Source organism: Aythya marila (genome assembly GCF_965140915.1).
Source record: "Aythya marila genome assembly, chromosome: Z".
In the NCBI taxonomy this organism is placed as follows: domain Eukaryota; kingdom Metazoa; phylum Chordata; class Aves; order Anseriformes; family Anatidae; genus Aythya; species Aythya marila.
Genome location: NC_139080.1, coordinates 33,722,510 through 33,743,380, shown reverse-complemented (window position 1 = coordinate 33,743,380; position 20,871 = coordinate 33,722,510). Strand labels below are relative to the sequence as shown.

At 36.1% G+C, this 20,871-nt stretch overlaps 1 protein-coding gene across 1 annotated transcript; it reads right to left on the bottom strand.

Moving 5' to 3' along the window:
• Positions 1 to 6,731: 6,731 nt before the first annotated feature.
• TYRP1 (tyrosinase related protein 1) lies at positions 6,732 to 17,579 on the bottom strand (the record flags this gene model as incomplete). Its single annotated transcript, XM_082784254.1, has 8 exons — positions 17,494 to 17,579; positions 16,566 to 17,039; positions 13,488 to 13,810; positions 11,931 to 12,135; positions 10,799 to 10,966; positions 8,969 to 9,148; positions 7,464 to 7,610; positions 6,732 to 6,937 (listed from the first exon to the last, which is right to left on the bottom strand). Exons 2-8 carry the CDS (start codon positions 16,945 to 16,947, stop codon positions 6,732 to 6,734), a joined length of 1,611 nt encoding a protein of 536 aa, XP_082640380.1. The 5' UTR covers positions 16,948 to 17,039; positions 17,494 to 17,579.
• Between the last annotated feature and the right edge of the window lie 3,292 nt (positions 17,580 to 20,871).

Genomic DNA, 20,871 nt, shown 5'->3' with positions numbered 1-20,871 from the left:
GAGGGGCCTCCATGCTAAGGTGAAAATTTAAGTGATGGGCAATAATTAAATGGTGGTGTTCAGATGGAAAAAAAAAAAAAAAAGTATTTGGCCACCTTTATGCCAGCTTGGTTGTCATCAGCATCACTTTTCTGAATTCCTACATCACTTTTCTAAATTCCTACTTGAAGAAGAGGTACTTTTCTTTTGCTTGCTCTGCTGATGCAGCAGTTGGTTTATCTTCCAAAACTGACAGAAGAAAAACATTAGCAGTGTTAAAGGGACAAACTCAAATAATAAATTGGCAATATAAAATAATATCGATGTTTGGTAGGCCTACATTTTCTTTTTGGTTGTATATGTAAGAATAAAAAAAATAATAATAATATTACAGTCACTTTTATGCTTCTGAAAAAAAAAAAAAAAAATTGTCAATTTAACTTTCCCCAGTAGGTCAGTTTTACTTGCTCTCATGACAAATTAATTAGAGGTATGAGATAGCTGGGCATGTGTTATTTCTTGTAAGTATTTGATTTTAAAACAGTAAGCCTGGAACAATTTAAATAATGTCCCCCCAAAAAAGAAGGTAAACTTCTCTTAGTAGGAAGTTGAAAGTAGGAAGCTGAGGGATACAAGCTAAAATAACTTTCTCCTAGGATTTAAAATGACTTTTTTAGTTAACAACTAGGAAAGTTTTCTATCTCAAGTTTGAAAACAACTTGAACTTTTTTTTTGTTGAAATGCCACCTTGTGGTAGGTAGCAAACCCTGTTTATAGCAGAAGACCGCTGTGTTCTCCCCGCTTGGACACACCACAAGTGGTCTTGGAGGTGTGGTGTAAAAATGTGGTTCCTAAAGATACATAAAATGGAAATTTGACCACATTACAAACATGAGACTTTTGTTTAAAGATCATATTAAGTGCAATTGCATAGCAGTGGATGATATTTTTTTTCCATAAAAAAATAATAAAAATAAAATAAAACGTTCCCTGTCATCCAAAGTGCAGTTGAAATCAGCATCTTCACTTTTGATTCCTGCATGATGTAATCTTTCAATCACTGAGTACTATTTCCTTCTATTTTATTATTTGCATTTAACTATGCTGCTCATACAGAGATTCATTCCCATTTATTGTTTTGTAGAAGGTGTTACAGACAGGCTAAATTCCACTTGAAGCCCTTAGGTGCCATGATGTTGTTTGGAGCTACTTGTTTCAGGTATATTATTATCTGGCAGTCTAGAGAGGATTTTTATTTTTTTTTCTTTCCCTGCAAACTTCAAGCTTAATAGCCTGAGACCATTTCAGTTACAACACAACTCACAACTTTCACCTCCTAAACAAACATTTTCTTCTCCTGCCTTCCTCTCCCTTGAGTTTTCTTTCTTTGGGAAAAAATTTCTTCAGCACAAGGCTTTTTATCAATATCAGTAATATCAGTAGTTTACTGTCAAACTTTCTAAAATGAAGCAAAATAAAGCTTAACACCAGTAGTAAGCAGGAAGTTTGTATGGACAGATTAAAATATTATTAGGCTATCATCCTATCACCAGTTGAGCCTCAAATTAAATGTGTTTAATTTTGCAGCATTGCTTTTGCCTTACCTGTGTAGCTTCCTTGTTCTTCCAAACTACCTTGGTTCCCTGTTCTTGAACAGGAGCACTGATTTCAGCAAGATATAGGCCTTATTCCTTGATGTGACTGATCTTCCTAGTTGTAAAATCCAAACTAAGCCAAGGGTCTTAAAGTCAGTTTGTACGTGCATACAACCATAGCTTACTGCAGTAAATTACTATTTAGATCCCCTCCATTGTCTGCAGTATTTGAGGGATAACAGGGAAAAAGAGACACACATTTTCAGTGGTTTACCTCTGGACATCAAGGATGGGATTTACAGGATGACATAAAATGTTGCATGCCATGTTCTATGTTTGAAAATACCCACAGAAATAAAAGCAAGGTTTATTTTAGTCGGAATTCTGATATTTTAATTCCCATTAATGAACACCAAGAAACAGTTGTTGTGAATGCTGTTTCCCTTTACCATCTTCATAAAACAGCACATGAATAAAGCATCTGCCAAGGCCAGGGTTTTCATTCTAAATTGGAGATTGAATGAGATTTGAAGTTAAAATTCAATTTTGGGAGAGGGGATCTACACATTTTGCTACAAATTAATATTCTGAAAATAAACATTTCAGTTTTCATCAGGCTTCCTTGCCAGATTATTCTTTTGTTAGTGAAATCTTTACTTGGGAGGTACTTTTTTTGGAGAAAAAATGTTGGGATGACAAACTGAGTATACTTCAGCAATGCATATTGTTTTGGAATGCATTCTGATTCCATGACAATTCTATATTATATGTCAGTAATACCATTATTGACCAATATTGCTTATACATTATTCCATATATAGAAGAGGTAAACTTTTCAAGATTGGAAATATTTCACTAAGTTACAAAATTGTTCAGTTCTGTGTCCAAAGCAGATGTTCATGCAAGCTATGATTTCATGACCCTCCAGTAATCTTCCACCAACATCTTCTAGATTCTTTAATCTGCCTTTGAGTATCATTTCTGTAGACTTTTTTTTTTTTTTTTTTTTTTTAACAAATGTAGCCCTGACTCTAGGATATATAATGCATTTATGCTAAAGGGCTGCAGGGCTAGTCCTTGTAGCACTGGTATTTCTTTCAATACTATATTGTTATCTCTCTTCTGGCTAGATCCCTATGCAGATCTCAGATCCCCTTCAGATTCCCAGATTTTTGGATGTAAGCACACAACATTTTATCAAAGATTTCAGCATCAACAAAATTCCTAAATAAAATATTTGAACTATTGTATCAAAGAGAGGTATTTAGCTAGCTAGCATGGTATGACTGATAAATCTGTTCTGTATTTGATTTCAGTTGAATTTTTATGGGTGGTTATGGAGCCTGTCATGCTATTGATTCTAAATTTGTAGTTTCATAGAACTTTGTAGTTTTATAGAACATTTTTACTTTTCCTTCACTTCCCCATAAAATAGCGCTGTTCTCAACTACACAATACTTTTGCTGACTTGATAAAGTTATCCAAGCACCTTAGAGATGGACTTATAGCTTTGTATGCAATTTTAAGTGTCCTTGGACAGAAATCACCTGCTGTCTTGTTGCAGAAATGTTAATTTTAGTTTCTATCTTGCAAGACAATTTCTGTACTCACATTCCACAATCTCTTTCTGTCCAAGATCAGCATAGTTCATCATACTGAAAATGGAGGTTGATTTTCAGTATGGAGGTTGAAATGGAAGTCTTTGACTTAGAAAGATGTATTTGGATTGGGCTAATCTTGACTCTGCATTTACTGAATTTTCATTTATGTGGTCAAAAAACATTTATAATATTTCCTTTCCAAGGCCAAATGCTCAAGAGACTTTGTCAACTCTCCCTTTATTTCTATGCTTCCTGACCTTAGTTCCTTTTGCAGATTCTCGAAACCTTTATCTATTTAATACTGTGTGGATAGAGTCTGGTTTGCCTTTTCATTATTTTAATTCACCATTTACTGTATACATTTCTTTACACTTTTCTTACATTTCAATAAGAAAAAATAAATTTCAAAAGGCGAAACTTAGATCTTGGCAGAGAACTAAGAAGGCAAATAAACTCAAAAACTCATTAACAAGCTTAGGTACAGCAGACACCTAACACACACACATATATATACATGTATTTATGATACTGTCACTGCCAACTAATTAAAAACAATAACAATATGGAATGTTATTCAGCCAGTAACTATATGTGGAAAAAAGTTCAATCACCATTTACATATAGGGGTTTCATTTCCCTTAGAATCATTATCAGCATTTTTTTTTCCAGTCTCCAAATGTTATATCAATTACATAGTTCTAATTTATTTGTAAGACTCTGTCTGACAATATTTCAGAGACCTGAAATTCTATTTCTGGTCATAACCAAATCAAGCTTCCCTTCAGTTTTTCCTCTAATAGAGCCAATCCTTTGCTTCTTATGTTACAATTATCCTGGCATGGTCTTCAGTTCAACATGAACTTAGCTGTATTGTCTCATTATTTCCAGATATCCTTTACAGCTGCTTGTATTACAGCCCTTATAAAAATGAACCTTCTTTTTGATTTCCCACACGTCATGATTACTACATATAGGACTTCTCAGTGTATTTTACAGCTCTTCTCTTCCTGTCTTCTCCTTGTGTGTTTTGCTTCCTGTCCTTCCCTTTACATAAGTGAGACTGTAGTTATATATTTTGTTGTGTATTTTTTTTTATTTTTATTATTATAATTATTTTTTTTTGCTAGTAGTTTCAAATTTCAAACCTAAATCAGTTTTCCCATCAGATTACCTCAGGAGAAAACACCAAGCAACTTCAATGAATAGCAGGAACTTTTTTCTTCATATCCAGATATAATTCAGAGTACTGCAAAAAGTGACTGAAGAAAGGACTTGTGAGATTCTTATCAAGAATGGGTCACACACACAGTTCTCTACTTTTCTTCCCCCTTTAATTCTCATGCTTACTATTATTATTATTATTTTTTATTTTTTTTTAGAAAAAAAAAATCTTTTGTAAAAATCTACCTTGCCTTGTTCATTTATGTGCAGTAGCTCTAACTATTAGGCAGGTCTTCTCAATCCCTGACCTACAAGACTCATGGTATGCTCAAAACATGAGAGTATATTTTTGCTTGAAGGATTGAATAGATTTAAAGTCTAAATTCCTCCTTGTAAGATCTGATTTTGCCATGATGTTTTCCTTCTGGTATCAAACTTCTGTACATTTCTTTTCATCCACAGAAGTAAAAGTACCTTATAAAGGAAACTCTATTATCTCCATTTTATAAATGAGTAAAATGAGTCACAGAGGTTAAAAATATATTTAGCTAAGGACTTTCAGCAGGTCACTAAAAGAGCTAATAATAAAATCCAGGTCTCTTGACCCCAATCCAAAGTACATTGGATCACCCTGCTTTAATCCATTGAAATCACTAAAGTGGATTACTTGTTAAGTTACTACTCTGTGCAGGCAAGAATGGAAGAACAGGTATTTAAGTTGAAATACAAGCTGCTGCTTGTGTGCCTGCTGTACTAATTGATAGCTAAATCCAAGAGTGCAACCGAAAAGACTTTTGTCTAATTTACTTTTGTGCCTTCAATCTTTTCATCAGAGATGAAAAATTCTGCCTAAATACAAGTTATGTGTATAAAATTTTGCTGTTGTCCACACCTCCTGTTTGGTAAATTGAATGTTGGCTACTTGTTTTCCTATTCACATAATCCTTCATGCATAAAATATGCATCTCTATGCAACTGAATCAGTGTGTTTCAGCACAACTAGTACTCTCTGAAACCTTACATGTTAGGACAGTACTTAGAAGATGTAGCTGGAAGGAGACTATAGGAGTTAAATCCAAATTACTTGCCATTTCTTTTGAAGCTAGGGTCAGCTGGAAAGAGAGACAAGACAGATCTTAGATTTATAATTTGACAACTAAAGGACAGACAACACGGTGTGGGATTCATTAATCTGACCTCATGAATTTCTCTGCATATTAACTAATGAATGCTAATTTAGATTCCATAAGCCATCATAGGAAGGTGATCAGTTGGTTTATTGGTATTCGGCATGATGAAAGAGAGAGGAGGTGAGGCTGAAACCAGGCATCCTCAGGCTCTACTTCAGGATGTAAAGACAGGTGTCAGATTGCTGCTCTTTTGCTGGCTTATAAATCCTGAGATTTTGGAGCAATAAAGTCAACAGCAGTTGCATATATCTATTTTTACATGTCTATCCTACAGCATGATGCCTAGGTACTTCTCTTAAACTATAAGAGGTGTACGTTTAAATTCCCTCAGAAGGAGAAAATTGAATCAAGTTCTCTCACTGCTGGGCAGAATATAATCTGCAGTGGAGATAATGGGAAAGAGAAAGGAAGTGGGTGAAGGAAAAATTAAAAAAGAAACTAATAAAATTAAAAAAAATATATATATATATATATAAAGAAGACTGTTGTCAGCTGTCCTTTTAAAGGGGTTGCATCCTTTAAGCAGCTGTGTTTGAATGCACAGCTGAAGTGTCCAAATGCTTGAGTAGGTTCTCAGTGTTGATCTCTTTTCAGAGAGACACCTAAAAGCAAAGAAAAACAACTACTACTTGGGATGAAAGATGGATTTTATATGTGCTGTTTTCCTTGCATTACTTGTAGCTCCCTGACTGGCATATTGGCTATTTCAAAACACATTTACATGTTAAATAGAAGTCAGACATCTCAAGTAGATGTCTGTACTTCTATTTTGGATTCTACTTCTGAATCAAGCTGCCTTTGCTACTCAGATCTGCAACTGCTCTGTCCCATTCTAGACTTTATTTTATGTTTTCACAGATGTGCCCTGTAAAAGAATTCTAGGCAAAAAGGCTAAGTAAAGGTTGATGACATAATCTGTCATCAAGTTACTAAGTTTTACTATATTTGTCAGAAATAAGCAAGAAAAAGACCTGCGGATGAGCCCTGAAAAATTAGTGAAGTTCTATTAAATTAAACACAGAAATAACATTTCAAAATGTGATTTATTGAAACCTAGGTGTGACAGTAGAGAAGGTGAAAGCTGAAGCAAATATATAAAGACAGCTGACAGTTTATGCTCTTTATTTTAAAGCAGATGGATGACCACCATTTACAAAATACAGCAAAATAAACAGTTACAGTCACATGCAAAAAGTGCCATCTCTTCATACAACAGACTGGCTTGGTGTTGCTATGCCATCATAATCATCTGAATAGTGTTGATACTGATCAGTGAGAAGAGGCTGATGCAACTCATCCTTATTTTTCTTGACACGTACAATACATGCAGCAGCAGCAAAGATAATTGCAACAAGAACCAATGCAGTCACTATTGCAATAGTTATCATCTCTGTTACATGGAGAGCCCGACCTAGAGGAAGGAAAGCACAAGAAAAAGTTATTAAACGTAATTAAAGAGACAGGCCAAAAGTCAATATCTGTCATTATTTGATGAGTTGTGTTTTACAAATATTTGAAATTTTGGTTGATAGTATTTGTTCCAAAATGTGAGAAAAATGCAGTCTCTCTTGTTACACTCTGAAAATAGACCTGGACTTTTCTTCTGTTACCTGGTTTGTGAAGGGTTTGCACTCTCTCTCATGATTTAATGAAGACATATGATATAGGAATAAGCATGTGATGCAAGGGTTAAATCTAAACGAGAACTTCCCCAGAAACTGAAGTGGTTTGTGGGAGCTGTTTGTAATGATTAGCTATATGCCTGTACTAAATCCCAAACACAATTGATTTGGAAAGCAAGATAAATAAGAAATAGGCCTATACAAATACATCGGATATCGTTAGTGAAATTTGAACCAACTTTGTTGTATGATACATAAGTTTTCACAGAGGAAGACATGATGAAGGAAAAAGAACATCTAGGTTCAACAGTTTACCTGGCCACTCAACCTCATAGCTGTATCCCAGGTTTTCTGGTGCAGTAACAAACATCTCATTATTGGTTACTGGAGGCCAAAAAGGCACCATGTTGTATTGCCGGTTGTGTCCGATAGGGGCATTCTCCAATGGATATGTTGAGATATCTAAATCAGAAAGTTAAATCACACTTCTGTAAATAAAATTAAAATAATCTGAAATATTTTTGAAATAGTGACGACCCAGTTTTTTTTTTTGTTGTTGTTGTTGTTTTGTTTTTAAACTGAATTAATCTAGAAGGATTGGTGGATTGATAAAAAATTCCAGCATGGAGGGCTCAGCTTTGACAAAAAGCAAGACCATTCAATAATACCTCTGTTCTATCAACAGAAAACACTAGTACAAATTTAGGCCTGACTTTTCATTTCTTCTTGCATGAAAAAGGAGTAACAAATATATGAAGTACATGGGAACCCTTTTTGCTACAATCTGACTTTGTAGCAGTGATAAAAAGTTCTCTTAGGTAGTTCAGAAAGGCAGCTGGTGTAATTTCTACTGGAAGTTTTTTGAAATTCTATGGTAGATCAGGAAAAAAAGTCAGCTGAAATAACAACAAAAAAATCCATTTTGGTAAGATAACACAAAGCTTGTGACAGGTCATGTAAGTACCACAAGGGGATACAGTTGATTCCCTGAGAGTTGGCATGGGAAAGTCCATGCTGCTGATTGTGGAAGCTGCACAAAGAAGTCTCAGTTGTGCAACAGCAGATGTCTTCTGTAGAAGTAGGAGGGGAATGGATTATCCCAAGAGTAATACAGTTGCTGCTTTGTGCAGATCAGTGCACAGACATTTAGGTTATACAGAAGTCTCTCTCCAGTTCACTGATGTTAATTTCTTTTCTTCTTTCTTTCCTTTTTTTTTCCATCTTTCCTTCCATCCTTCCTTGCAGTTCCTTCCCTCTGTTCTTCCTTCCCCCCTTTTCATTCACTTCCTCTCTTATTCTCTTTCTTTTTGCGTTTCAGAATTGAAGAAGGAAAGGCAGCAATACTTAACTATTCTTTGAATAGATACAGATGTGCAAATGATTATGGAATGCAAGTAGTAAATTGCAAAGGTGGTCAAAATCAGTCATGGGGGAGTGCAAGGCATCTGATTTTATTTGTCAAGAAGAAACAACTACAACAACAACAAAAACAAACAAACAAACAGAATAGCCAGTGTTTCAACAACCTTTCATTATAACTGTTTGTTTGTTTCTTTGTTTGTTTGTTTGTTTTTTTGAATTGTACCTGGCATCTCTGGTCAAGTCCTTCCACAGACAGTGATTTGAAAAAGTGGATGTCAATGGGGTGAGAAGACGGGTTTGCTTGCTATTACACTGTCTTCATTAACTTTACTGTTAGAATTTGGGTCCTCTCTCCTAAGCTTAGGGGCACCTTGCTAACTCACAAGAAGCAGTTGATTTCCTGTGACCACAAAAACTGAAAACCACCCCTCCCTCTTCCATCCATGAGCACATCTTACCAGCAGAATACCTTCTCAGCCACTCATCAAAAACAGCATCTGTAAATGTGTGGAGGAGGACAAAAATTGGATCATTTGGTGATAAGTGAGTTTGTCCTCCTGTCCCATTCAAAAATAGATGAGCCAAGTTGTGAAGACTTCGAACTGCTGGGTCATATTTCCCTGAAGGATCACTGTACCCTGAATATGGAAATAAAGAACAACATAAAAAATCCCAGTGAAGATTTTGTTTAGAAGCTATAGTCCCAGATGGATACCATTTTTTGTCCCCCTCTGGAAAGCTGTCATGTATTTGTGTTGCCTTGTTTAACATAAATGAGTAGCTAATTCTCTACCAACTGGCATTTGAGAAATGTTCCTAGTATGTGTAATCCCCACGTATAATTCCCATGCATAATTTTCAGATTAAAATAGACTTTAAAAAAGAATGTTGAGAATGTGGGGTGAAATGCTGGTGGGACCTAGTGTATAGATAGCCAAAATAAACCACTTCATAGTATGAACATAGATTTTTATAATGGGACCTAAATATCTCTCAGCATAACAGAATAGCTATGTGTGTTTTCTGACTTCTGACTTAAATGTGAAGTTGTTGACATCTATCCTAATTGGCCAGCTGTTATGTGTTATGGATCATTTCCTTATGTGCTGCCAGTACATCTCAGAAAGCTTCACTTGCTGTTTTTTTTTTTTTCAAATAAAATTCCCTACAAAACACTGTCAGTATCTACCACCTAGTAAACCTGATAGCAGAGGTCAGGATCTGAAGAATTCTGAGAAGTTTTCCTGTTTTCAGTCTCTGGCCAACTTTCCAGACAGGGGTCCACACACTTAACTGGCTAAAGCCAAGTCTCGATACCTAGATATTGTTAGGACATTTTTTAAAATGAGGTAAGCATCTAAAACTTTCATATATTCTTAAAAGATTGGTGCAAATTCTTGGTTTTGTTCTCCAAGAGAAAGAAAATGGAGCAGGTCCACTGTCATATGAATGATGTTTTTTCAAAAGAGCCAAAGGATTTGCAGGAGGTCTGATAGTGATCTGAAGTGTCATTTCATAAACTTTTCCCATGAATCCTAGTTTTTCTATTTAAAAAGTCTGGATTATTAAAGTGCAGAAGCAGTCAGCAGGATACTGCCTGAAAAATGTGGATCAAATCTTTAGGCTGGATTCTGTGCTGGGTTCTGTGTTCAGATGCCAGAGACTGAAAACTTCATTTGAAAAGTGTGGAAATTAGGGGAAGAAGAATAGACTCATATAGCACAGTGAGAAGGACTAACAAGACTGGCAGTTAATCTAGTAGACCTAAATTACTACTACCACAATGCAATTGCATGCAATTCCATTAAGTACTACCAAAGCTTACAATTACTTTTTTTTTTCTTTTGTTTGTTTTAATTATGATACAAGAGTAGCTACTATGAGAACTTGTTTGACTCACTTAAGGATGATGCTTAAGCTTTAAATGCTTCTACACCATTCTGCAGTCAACGGTTTTCTGTTCTCCACTGTAACAACCTATTACTAGCAGACTTGTACTCTGGCCATGACCTCAGCTAATTTCTTCTTAGTGACAGTGACAGACTTTTAAGGCTTTTACACTTTTCAAGAACTGACATAAACTATCAATATAAAATAGTTCATCCAGAGCTTATTTCCACTTAATACTAAGCTAATACTTAATGCTAAGAAAAATGTGTTCAGTGTCCATAGACTGTCTCCAAACTCATACTTCCAAAAGGAAGAATGTTGGGTCTGCTCCCCTGACTTGTTTGGAGTTGTTTCAGGTCCTTTTTTTTTTTTTTTTTTTTTTTTTTTGCCATGCTTACCTTCTACTGTGTTACGGAAACTGTCTGTTGAATTAGAGTAGAAAGGAGGAGTATCAAATACACCAACTTCCAAACACTGAGCAACATCCTCAGGCTCTGGGAGACGTTGTACCATAGGCCGTGCAACATTTCCAGCAGGATTCCTCCGGATGGGGCCACCTTCAGTACCTGTGAGAGAAGAGAGAAACCAATAATGATGAAGAACAATAGACCAAAGAAGGCATTCTTTTAATGACTGAATTGTGAGGAAAAAAAAGGGAAAAAAAAAAAAAAAGCCTCACAAATGACCTTAAAATTGGACAACAGGGTCAGATCTTTCAGTTAGGCAAAGAACCTGAATCTTCATAAGGTTCTCTGAACTGGTCCTTTGATTAAAAAACAAACAAACAAACAAATGAAAATGCTTCTTACTTAAATTTGTGATTCTATAAGTGCCTTGGGAAAACTTTTTGTTGTTTTTCAATGTGATTTGTTAAATTGAGATAAAAGTTTTGTGGACTTCCTGATAGAGTAGGTTGGAAAAGGATTATAGAAGATTAGTTAGGTAACTAATCCCTCCTCCCCCCCCCACCCCCTTTTATTTTTTTAACCCTATTTCCACACAGATGGTGATTTGGGGCTTGATGGTGATTAATAAACAAGATCCTTAGTGGGACTTCATAGATCTTGTAGCCAAGGTAGGTTGTGTTAGCATTCACTACTTTTCATATTCAAAACATGCTCCAAACATCTAACACAGGTATGTTTTCCATTTAGAAACAGAAAACCTTGAAGGAGGTATGTAGAGCAGTAAGAAGAAAACTCAAGCTTCAGTTAAAACATGATGCTGCCATATGTAATTATACATGCCATCAGAGATGAATAGTTACTGCATAAGAAAGGAAGTCAAAGGGTTTCACTGTTTCTCTGCCTCAAGCTCCTGATCAAATATTGAGCTGTTTAGTGCCTCAGTGCAAGACAGATAACTTTTTATTTCTCAAAAGACTGACGTATGAAACTTGAGTAAAGAAATGTACAAAAGGTACTTTAAGACTTTTTTTTTTTTCCCTGGGAAGAGCCATTGCAATGCAAAGTGTTTTATTTATTATTAAAGGGATATTCTCTCCAAATATCTGTGAGCAGTCATACTTACTGTTACAGATGGTTCCCAAGGTCTCATAGTCTTCTATACTTTCACAGAGCACACGCCACTGAGAAAAGATCGAATTCTGACTGATCAGAGAGACATCAAAATTGCTTCTAGCTCCCATCAAGTCATCTAAGCAGATATCACAGGTGTTTTGCCCTGTTGCAAAGTTCCAGTAGGGAAGGCCAAAAGTGGGGTCCTGTAACATATTCTAAATCACATAAATATGGCATTAGTACACATCTGTCCCAGATATCTACACTATGTACTGCTTGAGAGATTTTCAAAACCAGTTAAATACATCTTCGTAAGAGTCAGAATCTGGCTTCATGAAAAGGAGGAAATTTCAGGAAATCTATGGAAAAACTTTTAGTAGTTTTTCACTTTGATGCCTTTGACTGTTCAATAGAACAGATGGTATGCTGAACTAGGTTGTGGATTCCCCTCTAATGAGATAGTACTCCTTCCATGAAACCATATTGTGGATAGGAAGAAACATCACTTAATACTGATAAACACAAATTTCCAAATATTTTTAATGGCAGCAATATTTTTAAAAGCAGTGGTACTTGTAGCACTCAGAATAACTAACTAAACCAATTGTGGAATGACTGAGCAGGTAGAAAAGGAAGGAAAAATAATAGTGCTCTTTCATATTTGCCATTGCTTGGTTCTAGTATGGGTTGGAGTTTAATAATGCTGAAGTATTCCCTGGTTTCCAGTATTTATTAACCAGGATGTTTTGGCCAGACAATTTAGTTCAATTAATGATCTAATTTACTAAAATAAGCAAGAATATATATTAAGTCATTAAGAGCTAGAACTCCTCAGGGTTTCTACATAATGAAATTACACTAATGTCAAATATAAGTTTTGTTTTTGGAGGGAATTTAATCTGCCAGAACCTGAAACAGCACCACTGAAGCTACTGGAAACATTTGAAATGATTGCAAGGACCTTTTAATCATGACCTTGAAAACTTAGTTCTCTCTTCTTTAGAAATAATGATAGTACAAAACATATTCCTTTTATGGATAAGTCTACACAAAGAAAGGGAAACAAGGAAACCACTGATGTATGGAACAGGGTCTCACAAAACAATAATTTGTCTAACCAGTTGCACTAATTATATAAATAAAATATGATTCAGAATCTCTGTAATATTTTTGTTTAGAATTTCTTCTGCTTTGATTGGTCTATCTAAGCCAAGGATCATGGCCTTGATATTAAAAATAATAGCAGCAATAACATTTGGTGGTCCAATAAAATATTTTCTACATATATGTTGAGAATTTGTGTCTACTTTTACAAGTGAATTTTATGTAACTTTTATGTTTGCTCTTATTCTGACTGAAATATTATTTTTAACATCTCAGTAACAACGGCTGTCTAAAACTTAAATGCACTCTATTTAGTGTCACTAATAAAATATTGAAACTGAAGCAAGATTACTTTGACATGTAGAAAGAGCTGCTTTCAATTTTGTCAACTGGAATATGTAGATAAGACTTTTTTCCACACAAAGCTCAAGAACATGTGGCTTAACATTAACTCTAACTTTACCTGCATGTCTCTTTCAAGCTGCAGCAGATGGTACCTGTGCCATGTAACAAAAGCTGGTCCCTCATGAGAGAAATCAACTCCTCCAAAACTCTGCTGCCCAGTACCAAGAAAAGTCTTCCTGACAGAATAATAATGAGCCCACACAAAGTAGTTATAAATGGAGATATTCTCAAACTGTGGTGTGTTTCCATCTGGTCCAAATATTTCTTCACGTCTCCTTGTGGCAATAACAATGTCAGGGTGGATTGTCACCTTGGCTTGGTGTAAGGCATTCACAAAACGCCTCCTCTCTTCTGCATTCAGATCCAAAAGATTCCTCCTGACTGTGAGGTTACAGAAGAAGTAAGTTATCAAAGTCTTAGAAACTGAAGTCTGATCTCACAAGACTAATTTATTTTGTTCCTAATAATTCTAAGTCCCTTTTTCTTCAAACATTCCTCCTGTTTTTATTGGTACAATTAAGAGACTACTGAATATAAATAGAAAATATTGTTTTCTGAAAAGTTAAGCTGAATAAAAATAAAGCCTGAAACCTTTTATTTATTTATTTATTTATTTAGTGCTTGTAAAAATATTGTTGCAAATTATATTTCCTGTCAGAGAAATGATGAAGACAGTTCTTTGTCCCACAAATCTCTTGGAACTTAATCCAATATACTTAAGGTTTCCTGTGATAAAACTTTAACAAGAGGGAAATAAAGTATTGCAATTTATATTAATCAGAAACTCTACCACTCAACCATTTAGTGAGGAAGTATAGTGTATTTGAAACTTTGAAGTGAAAATGGCAGATCCACCAATGAAATGTGAGTTTCACACATTACATCATCCCTTTTGAATGTCATTACCTGCTTTTATTAACAAGCCTATTTTTTTAGCAGTATATCCCCAAATCATTTAAATTTATTGGAACAAGCACACAGACAGGGAAATTTACAAAAAAGGAGAGCAGCTGACTTATTGAAATACCAGTATATCAGTAAAAGGATCAGTCACCTCAGTACCAGTATTCAGTGCTCTCTTACCTGGACTGATAAGATTTCAAGGTAAGTTTAGACTGAGACTCAGATAAAAGTCTACACAGCTATTCTTCATCATGCACTCATTTTCACAATTAAATATACTGTAAAATCTAAAATTGTCAAATGAGTTTATGTTGATATAAGAAACAGCAGGTCTCCAGCATGAATCAGTATGAAGAATAAAAGTAAATTGCATTTCACTATATAAAGTGAAGTTGATTCAGTGAGGGATATTTCAGTAATGTCTATACATATTTAAAAATAGTAAACTGCTTTTCTGAAGCATGAATTTCATCCAAGGACTGTGTATCTTGAAACACATGCTTTTCTGTCTTCCAGACCTTAACTGATATACTAGCCCTGCTCACTGAAGTTTTTTGGTTTTTGATTTCAAGTAGTACACTAAAAAGAACAATCAGGTTTTGATTTATGCAGACATCTTAACCTTTTCATTTTGCAAAATATATGTCTGAAACACAATAAAAAATTGGGACTATTATTAAAGTTAGGCATGAATTTAGAGGATATAAAGGCACCAAACTGCATTTTACAGCTATTTTATATGGATATACCAACAGTAATCCAAGAATTATTCCTAAAGTCTGAGCAGCTGGAGCCATCTTTCTGGATGGGCAGTAGAGGTGACCTTCATGTGTAAACATTACACATAGTAAGAAGTTAATTTCCCCTATTTAAATTCATGTCATGTATGATAAATGTGATTTGCTTAACATTTTAGTGAAAAATAAAGGATTTTATAAGTGAGAAAGCTAAAAACTGCTTTTATATACTGTAGAAAATCAGCTACAGCAGCTTTTTTTCTTGCCCTCAGATTTACTATTATAAATTTGTGTGATCTAATATTTATTTCTTGGTTAGTTTTCAGAGTTATCATCATTGTTAATGAGAACAGGACAGAGAATCAGAGGGTGAAACCTGACTTAGCATATCGAATCCATGAGGCATACTTTCTGCTTTCTAGTTTGCTTTTTGGAGCTTAAAAAATGAATAAAATCATAAGGTCTTTCCTGCAGTCCTTGATAAGGCAGTTTTAAAAAACCAATAGTTAAAATTTTGAATTGGTAAGCAGTACTTTGTTAACCCTTGCTGGAGCATGTGCTCACGTTCTTGGAGTATTTCCCATCTGATGAAAATAATGGCCATGATGATTTTTGTTTCTTCAAGAGGCACTACACATTTGTGATACAGACCTGTTGTTTCTCATGCCAACTAAATCTATCACTCATTTTGAAGATTATGAATTTTACAAGATCTCAATAACACCTTTGGACTTTCACTAGAAAATACCGAAATCTTGCTCATTCAGAATACTTTGACTTGGGAATAAGGATTTTTTCCCAAGCCTGTTTGTCTTTTCCAATTTACCTACAATACTCAACATTTTTTTTTCATTCCACAAGTATTTTGTAACCATTTCAAATTCTGTTTTAGACATCTGTTTACTTATATTCTGGGCTAAACTGAAACTGGGAAGCTCTTAGAAATATCCATCATCCCTGCACTGATTCAGCTGAACAGCTTATAGTCAGGAGTTAAGGCTTTTACAAACATTGGCAGAAACTAGGTAACTAAAAAATTACAAGGTTAAGTGCATAGGCTGGAAATGCATTAAGAGAATCTGAATCAAAATACCTGTTGTCATACCTTACATATTTATAAGATATCATGATACATAGATATGTATTTGTAGATATACTCACAAACACACATAGATGTCTATATATATGGTTTTACTCTAAGTTGATTCCCAAAATTACAAAAATGTAAACACTAATACATCCTATTCTTTAATGGGGTTGATCCTAATTTGTTCTGACTACAGGCATTGTTTCTTCCTTTTACTGGGAGGTAAATGTAGTTATTTGCCAATAAGGTAGGCAACTTATCTAGTAGTTGCCTTAATAGCCTCTATTGTACATTTCCTGTATAAATATAAGGGACATTTTACATTTCAAAGAAAACGAATAGTCTAGGTTCATTTGCAATGAAGTGCTGCCAACAGATGGTTTTCATGTCATGTTTCTGATGTTCTTACCTATATTGATTCGTTGGCTACAGGTAGGTCCACTCCATCCAGGGCGACATGACCCACAGTTATAACCAGAGAAGTTACCACTGCACCTGCAGGTTTGGTTGAAGAAGCGTATGGGCCATTGCTCGCGGTCATCCCTCCCATCATGGATGTACTGTGGGCCATGGGGTCGCCAGTCTACAGTCACCTGCACACACCGTCCCCTCCCTGTAGACACACCACACCGGTCAGTACCAGGCCCAAATACAGGCAAATAGTCTGGGCAGCACATGCCACTCCTCAGAGACTCAACGGTAGCACACTGGCGAGGGAACTGAGCTCCAACTTTGTTGAGCATGCTAAGAAGCAGTGGCAGGGAAAGGAGCAGCAGCATGGGGAGCTGCATGATGACAGATCCAGCAGAGCCGTCTCTTTCTGAGGGCTGGTGGTCCACACACGCTGCTGTCTCCTCTCTGTCTACACGATGGCCAGCTCCCTCTACACCAAGAAAAAGACAGAAGAAATGAAAACAAGTGATACAAACCTTCAGTCTGCCCCTTCTATCTCATAAAATCCCTCTGAACCCTGCACTTTTTTAATCTAACCGAAAAAGCCAACAACAAGTTGGTGGATAACAATGCTCTTCCCTTCTCTACTTATCTGCACAAAAGGCAGTAACTACCTACAGTTTTATCTACTCATTGACTTCCAAGTATTTCCCAAATGTTTATTCATGTTGTACATCTGCCAGCCAGATTTATTTCACTAATTTATTTCACTGAAAACTTTATTTTTTTTCTTTCTTTCCTCAGTTAGTTCTTTCCCTTCTTCATTTAACTAGCATATCCTAGCATATCTTGTTTCCTAGTCAGTGTTACAATTCTGTGTCCCCTTGCAGTTCTTAAATGCAGTTCTGCTGGAAAGTAAAGCTACAACTCTCTCTGTGTTGTACCTCTTCTCTCTTTTTGGTACCTCTCCTCTGCTGAGATCCTGTTCTATTTCTGTGCGTCCTATGGCTGTGTCTAACCCCAAATCAGCACTACTAATTTCTTTCCTGTTTCAGTCTGCTTGCTAATCCGTGTTCTACCAACACAGCATGGTTTGGCCTCACCCTCCTCTTCTATTAATCTCCCTTTCTACTTCAGTGCATTTCCCTGGACTTTAAGTACTTGAACAGCACATGATTTCTTTCATGCTTATCTCCTTGTGATTTTACAAGTTTTAGCAAAGGTCAGAGACAAGTACTTGAATTCAAAACAGAACAACTAAACAGAACAACTATGAAGTTTTTTTTTTTAATTTTTTTTTTTCTTCTTATTTTTTAATTACTTGCAAAGAAAGGTTCATTTGAAAACAAACAAAGAACACTGGGGAAGTTCACATTTAAAAGCCTTTTTTTTTTTTTTTCTTTTCCTAAATAGTTTTCTAAAGCTTTTTTTTTTTTTTTTTTTTTTTTTCTAAATACTTCAAATGGCTTTTCAAGATCAGGCTGAAACAAGTGACAAAGATGCATTATTTGGAAAATGAAACACTCCAATATTAAACTTATGGCTTACTGTTTAACTATTTGCTTTAATAATCAAATAAAAAGACAATGCCAATACTGGAATACCCTGAAATACTAAATTCTGAGCAGGTGCAGTACAATGTAGAAAAACAAGAATAAAAATAGGAAAACAGTCTCTGAGCTGAACAAAGTACTTTTACAGTGTTTTCAGAGACCATTCCCATCAAGCAAAACAGGCTTCATTCAAGCTCACATTCTCTTTTTTGATCTGTCAATAAAGATGGATTTCAGTGAGGCATGGATGTTTTGTCAAGATACATCTTAACTGGCACAAAGACAATAAATTAGCAAATTCAGAGAAAAGGTTCAATCACAATGTAACTGGCATTCAGCAGAAAATGGATCACCTATTCCTACAAAAGTCAAAACATGATGGGTACCCAGTTGTAGCAGGCCATTGAAATAGTTTTTCTGAGCACTGTTTATTCACATCAACCTGCCATGGACCACAGTAAGTACTGAACTTTATCATTATATTTGGTTTTTAACTAAACACACTATATCTTGATTCAGTGTAGTACCAATGCTTATAGGCCACTGTATGTACAGAAGGGGGATGAGAGGCTGGAGAGCAGCCCCACAGAAAGGGATCTGGAGGCTTTGGTCAACAGCAAGTTGAACATGAGCCAGCAGTGTGCCATTTCATTCACTTGCTGAGAGAACGATTTGACAACCCTTAAATGAAACTACTTTTCCTGGCTTTCATTTTATTCCCCTTTTGAGCTTACTGTATTTATTTATTTACTTTTCCCTAGCTTGCTCTATAACTCACTTCCTTCCTAGCTTAAAGATTTTGTCTTTGAATATGTCTATTGGGACATTTGTGACACAGATTCTCTGCTATCATATCATAAGGTAAAGCAGAGCCTCTGCAAATAACTCCCTGATCAAAGAGGAATCACACTAGTTTTAGCTATGAATGTTCAGCAAATACAGCAAAATCATAATAAGCTTAGAAGGGATAAATCTTTCTCCTTAGACAAAGTCCTGGTAAAAAGAACTAACGGAGAGACCAACTGAGGACTGATTGGGGTTGCCTGGCACCATAAAACTTCCCATTATAATGGTGGAAAATGTGTAGACCTTCTGTAAGGCTTCTCTCACAGTCAGTGCCTAAAAATGTTCAGTGAACTACCAAAGCTGTGTAGCTGAAGATCACTTTCCTTCTCTGAACCCCAATGTTCCATTGGGTTTCCTGCTGCATGGTTTGGTGGTATGCAAACCCTGTCACAGTCTTTCTTTTGGGTTTCTTGCTATTATAGCCTCCTTCTCCTGCACAGTGCCTGGAAAGATTTGACCTTGGAAATTATCCAATTGCACTGCATCTGTATTTCCGTGTCTCTGTTAAGAGAGGGCTTGTTTTCATGAATCAGGTAATGAGGAAAAGCTGGTATGTGAATCTAGCTCACTAATTGACTGTGTGGACTAAAATCCCCGAAAAGAGTGTTAGTTTGTATGCTAAACATTTGTATCTAGTTTGCAAAATTCTTCTTACAGAAACATTACTACTTGATGCTTGTAACATGTCTATGAATTTCCATGATGTTTAGTTGTGGCCTGTTCCCTAACCTACCAGAAAAATGTTACAAAAAAAGCAGAAATCTAGTTCTAGATGTAAGTGAATGGTGATGAAGATGAGACAGAAGGGACCCACAAGGATCATTAGCTACAGCTCCTGGTTCTGCAAAGGACACCCACAGCACATGTCTGAGAGCTGTCCAAACACTTCTTGAACTCTGGCAGGCTTGGAACTGTGACCACTGCCCTGGGGAGCCTGTTCCAGTGCCCAAATACCCTCTTGGTGAAGAATCTTTTCCTGATATTCACTTTGAATATCCTTTTCAAGATAACCTGCCCTGCTGCAGCATCATGACATTTCCACTGGTCACCAGAGAGAAGAGTTCAGTGCCTGCCCCTCTGATAACCTCTTGGGAAAGCTTGTAGGCCACCATGTGGCCTCCCCTCAGTCTCCTCTTCTATGGGTGGAACAAACCAGGCAACTTCAGCTGCTCTTCATACTTCTTGCCCTCTAGATACTTCACCATTTTTGTAGCCCTCCTTTGGACACTCACTAATAATTTTATGTCCTTTTTATACTGTGGTGCCCAGAAATGCACACAGTACTCAAGGTGAGGCCACACCAGCACAGAGCAGAACAGGACAATTGCTTTCCTCAACCAAATAGCAAAGCTGTGCTTGATACACTCCAGGGTATGGCTGGCCCTCCTGGCTGCCAGGGCACACTGCTGGCTCATGTTCAACTTGCTGTTGACCAAAGCCTCCAGATCCCTTTCTGTGGGGCTGCTCTCTGGCCTCTCATTCCCCATCTGTACATACAGCCAAGGTTGCCCCTTACAGGTGTAGAATCTGGCACTTGTTAAACTTCATATTGTTGGAGATTGCTCAGCTGTCTAATTTGTCAAGATCTTGTTGCAAGGCCTCTCCACCCTTGGTGGAATAAATAGTTCCTCCCAATTTAGTGTCATCAGCAAACTTACAAAAAACATATTTTAGTCCTACATTCAAGTCATTTATGAAAACATTGAAGAGAATTGGTCTTCACATAGAGCCCTGGGGAACCCCACTAGTGATGGGCCACCAGCCTGATATAACCCAATTTACTATAACCCTTTGAGCCCTCTTCTCAGTTTACATAGCTGCTCAGTTTACACGGACAGATTCGAATTGTTTTGGGTTTCATCTGGATTTCTTTTTGCTTCCTAGTAGAAGGAAATCAAGCTGTGCTGTATAAAAAAAAAAAAA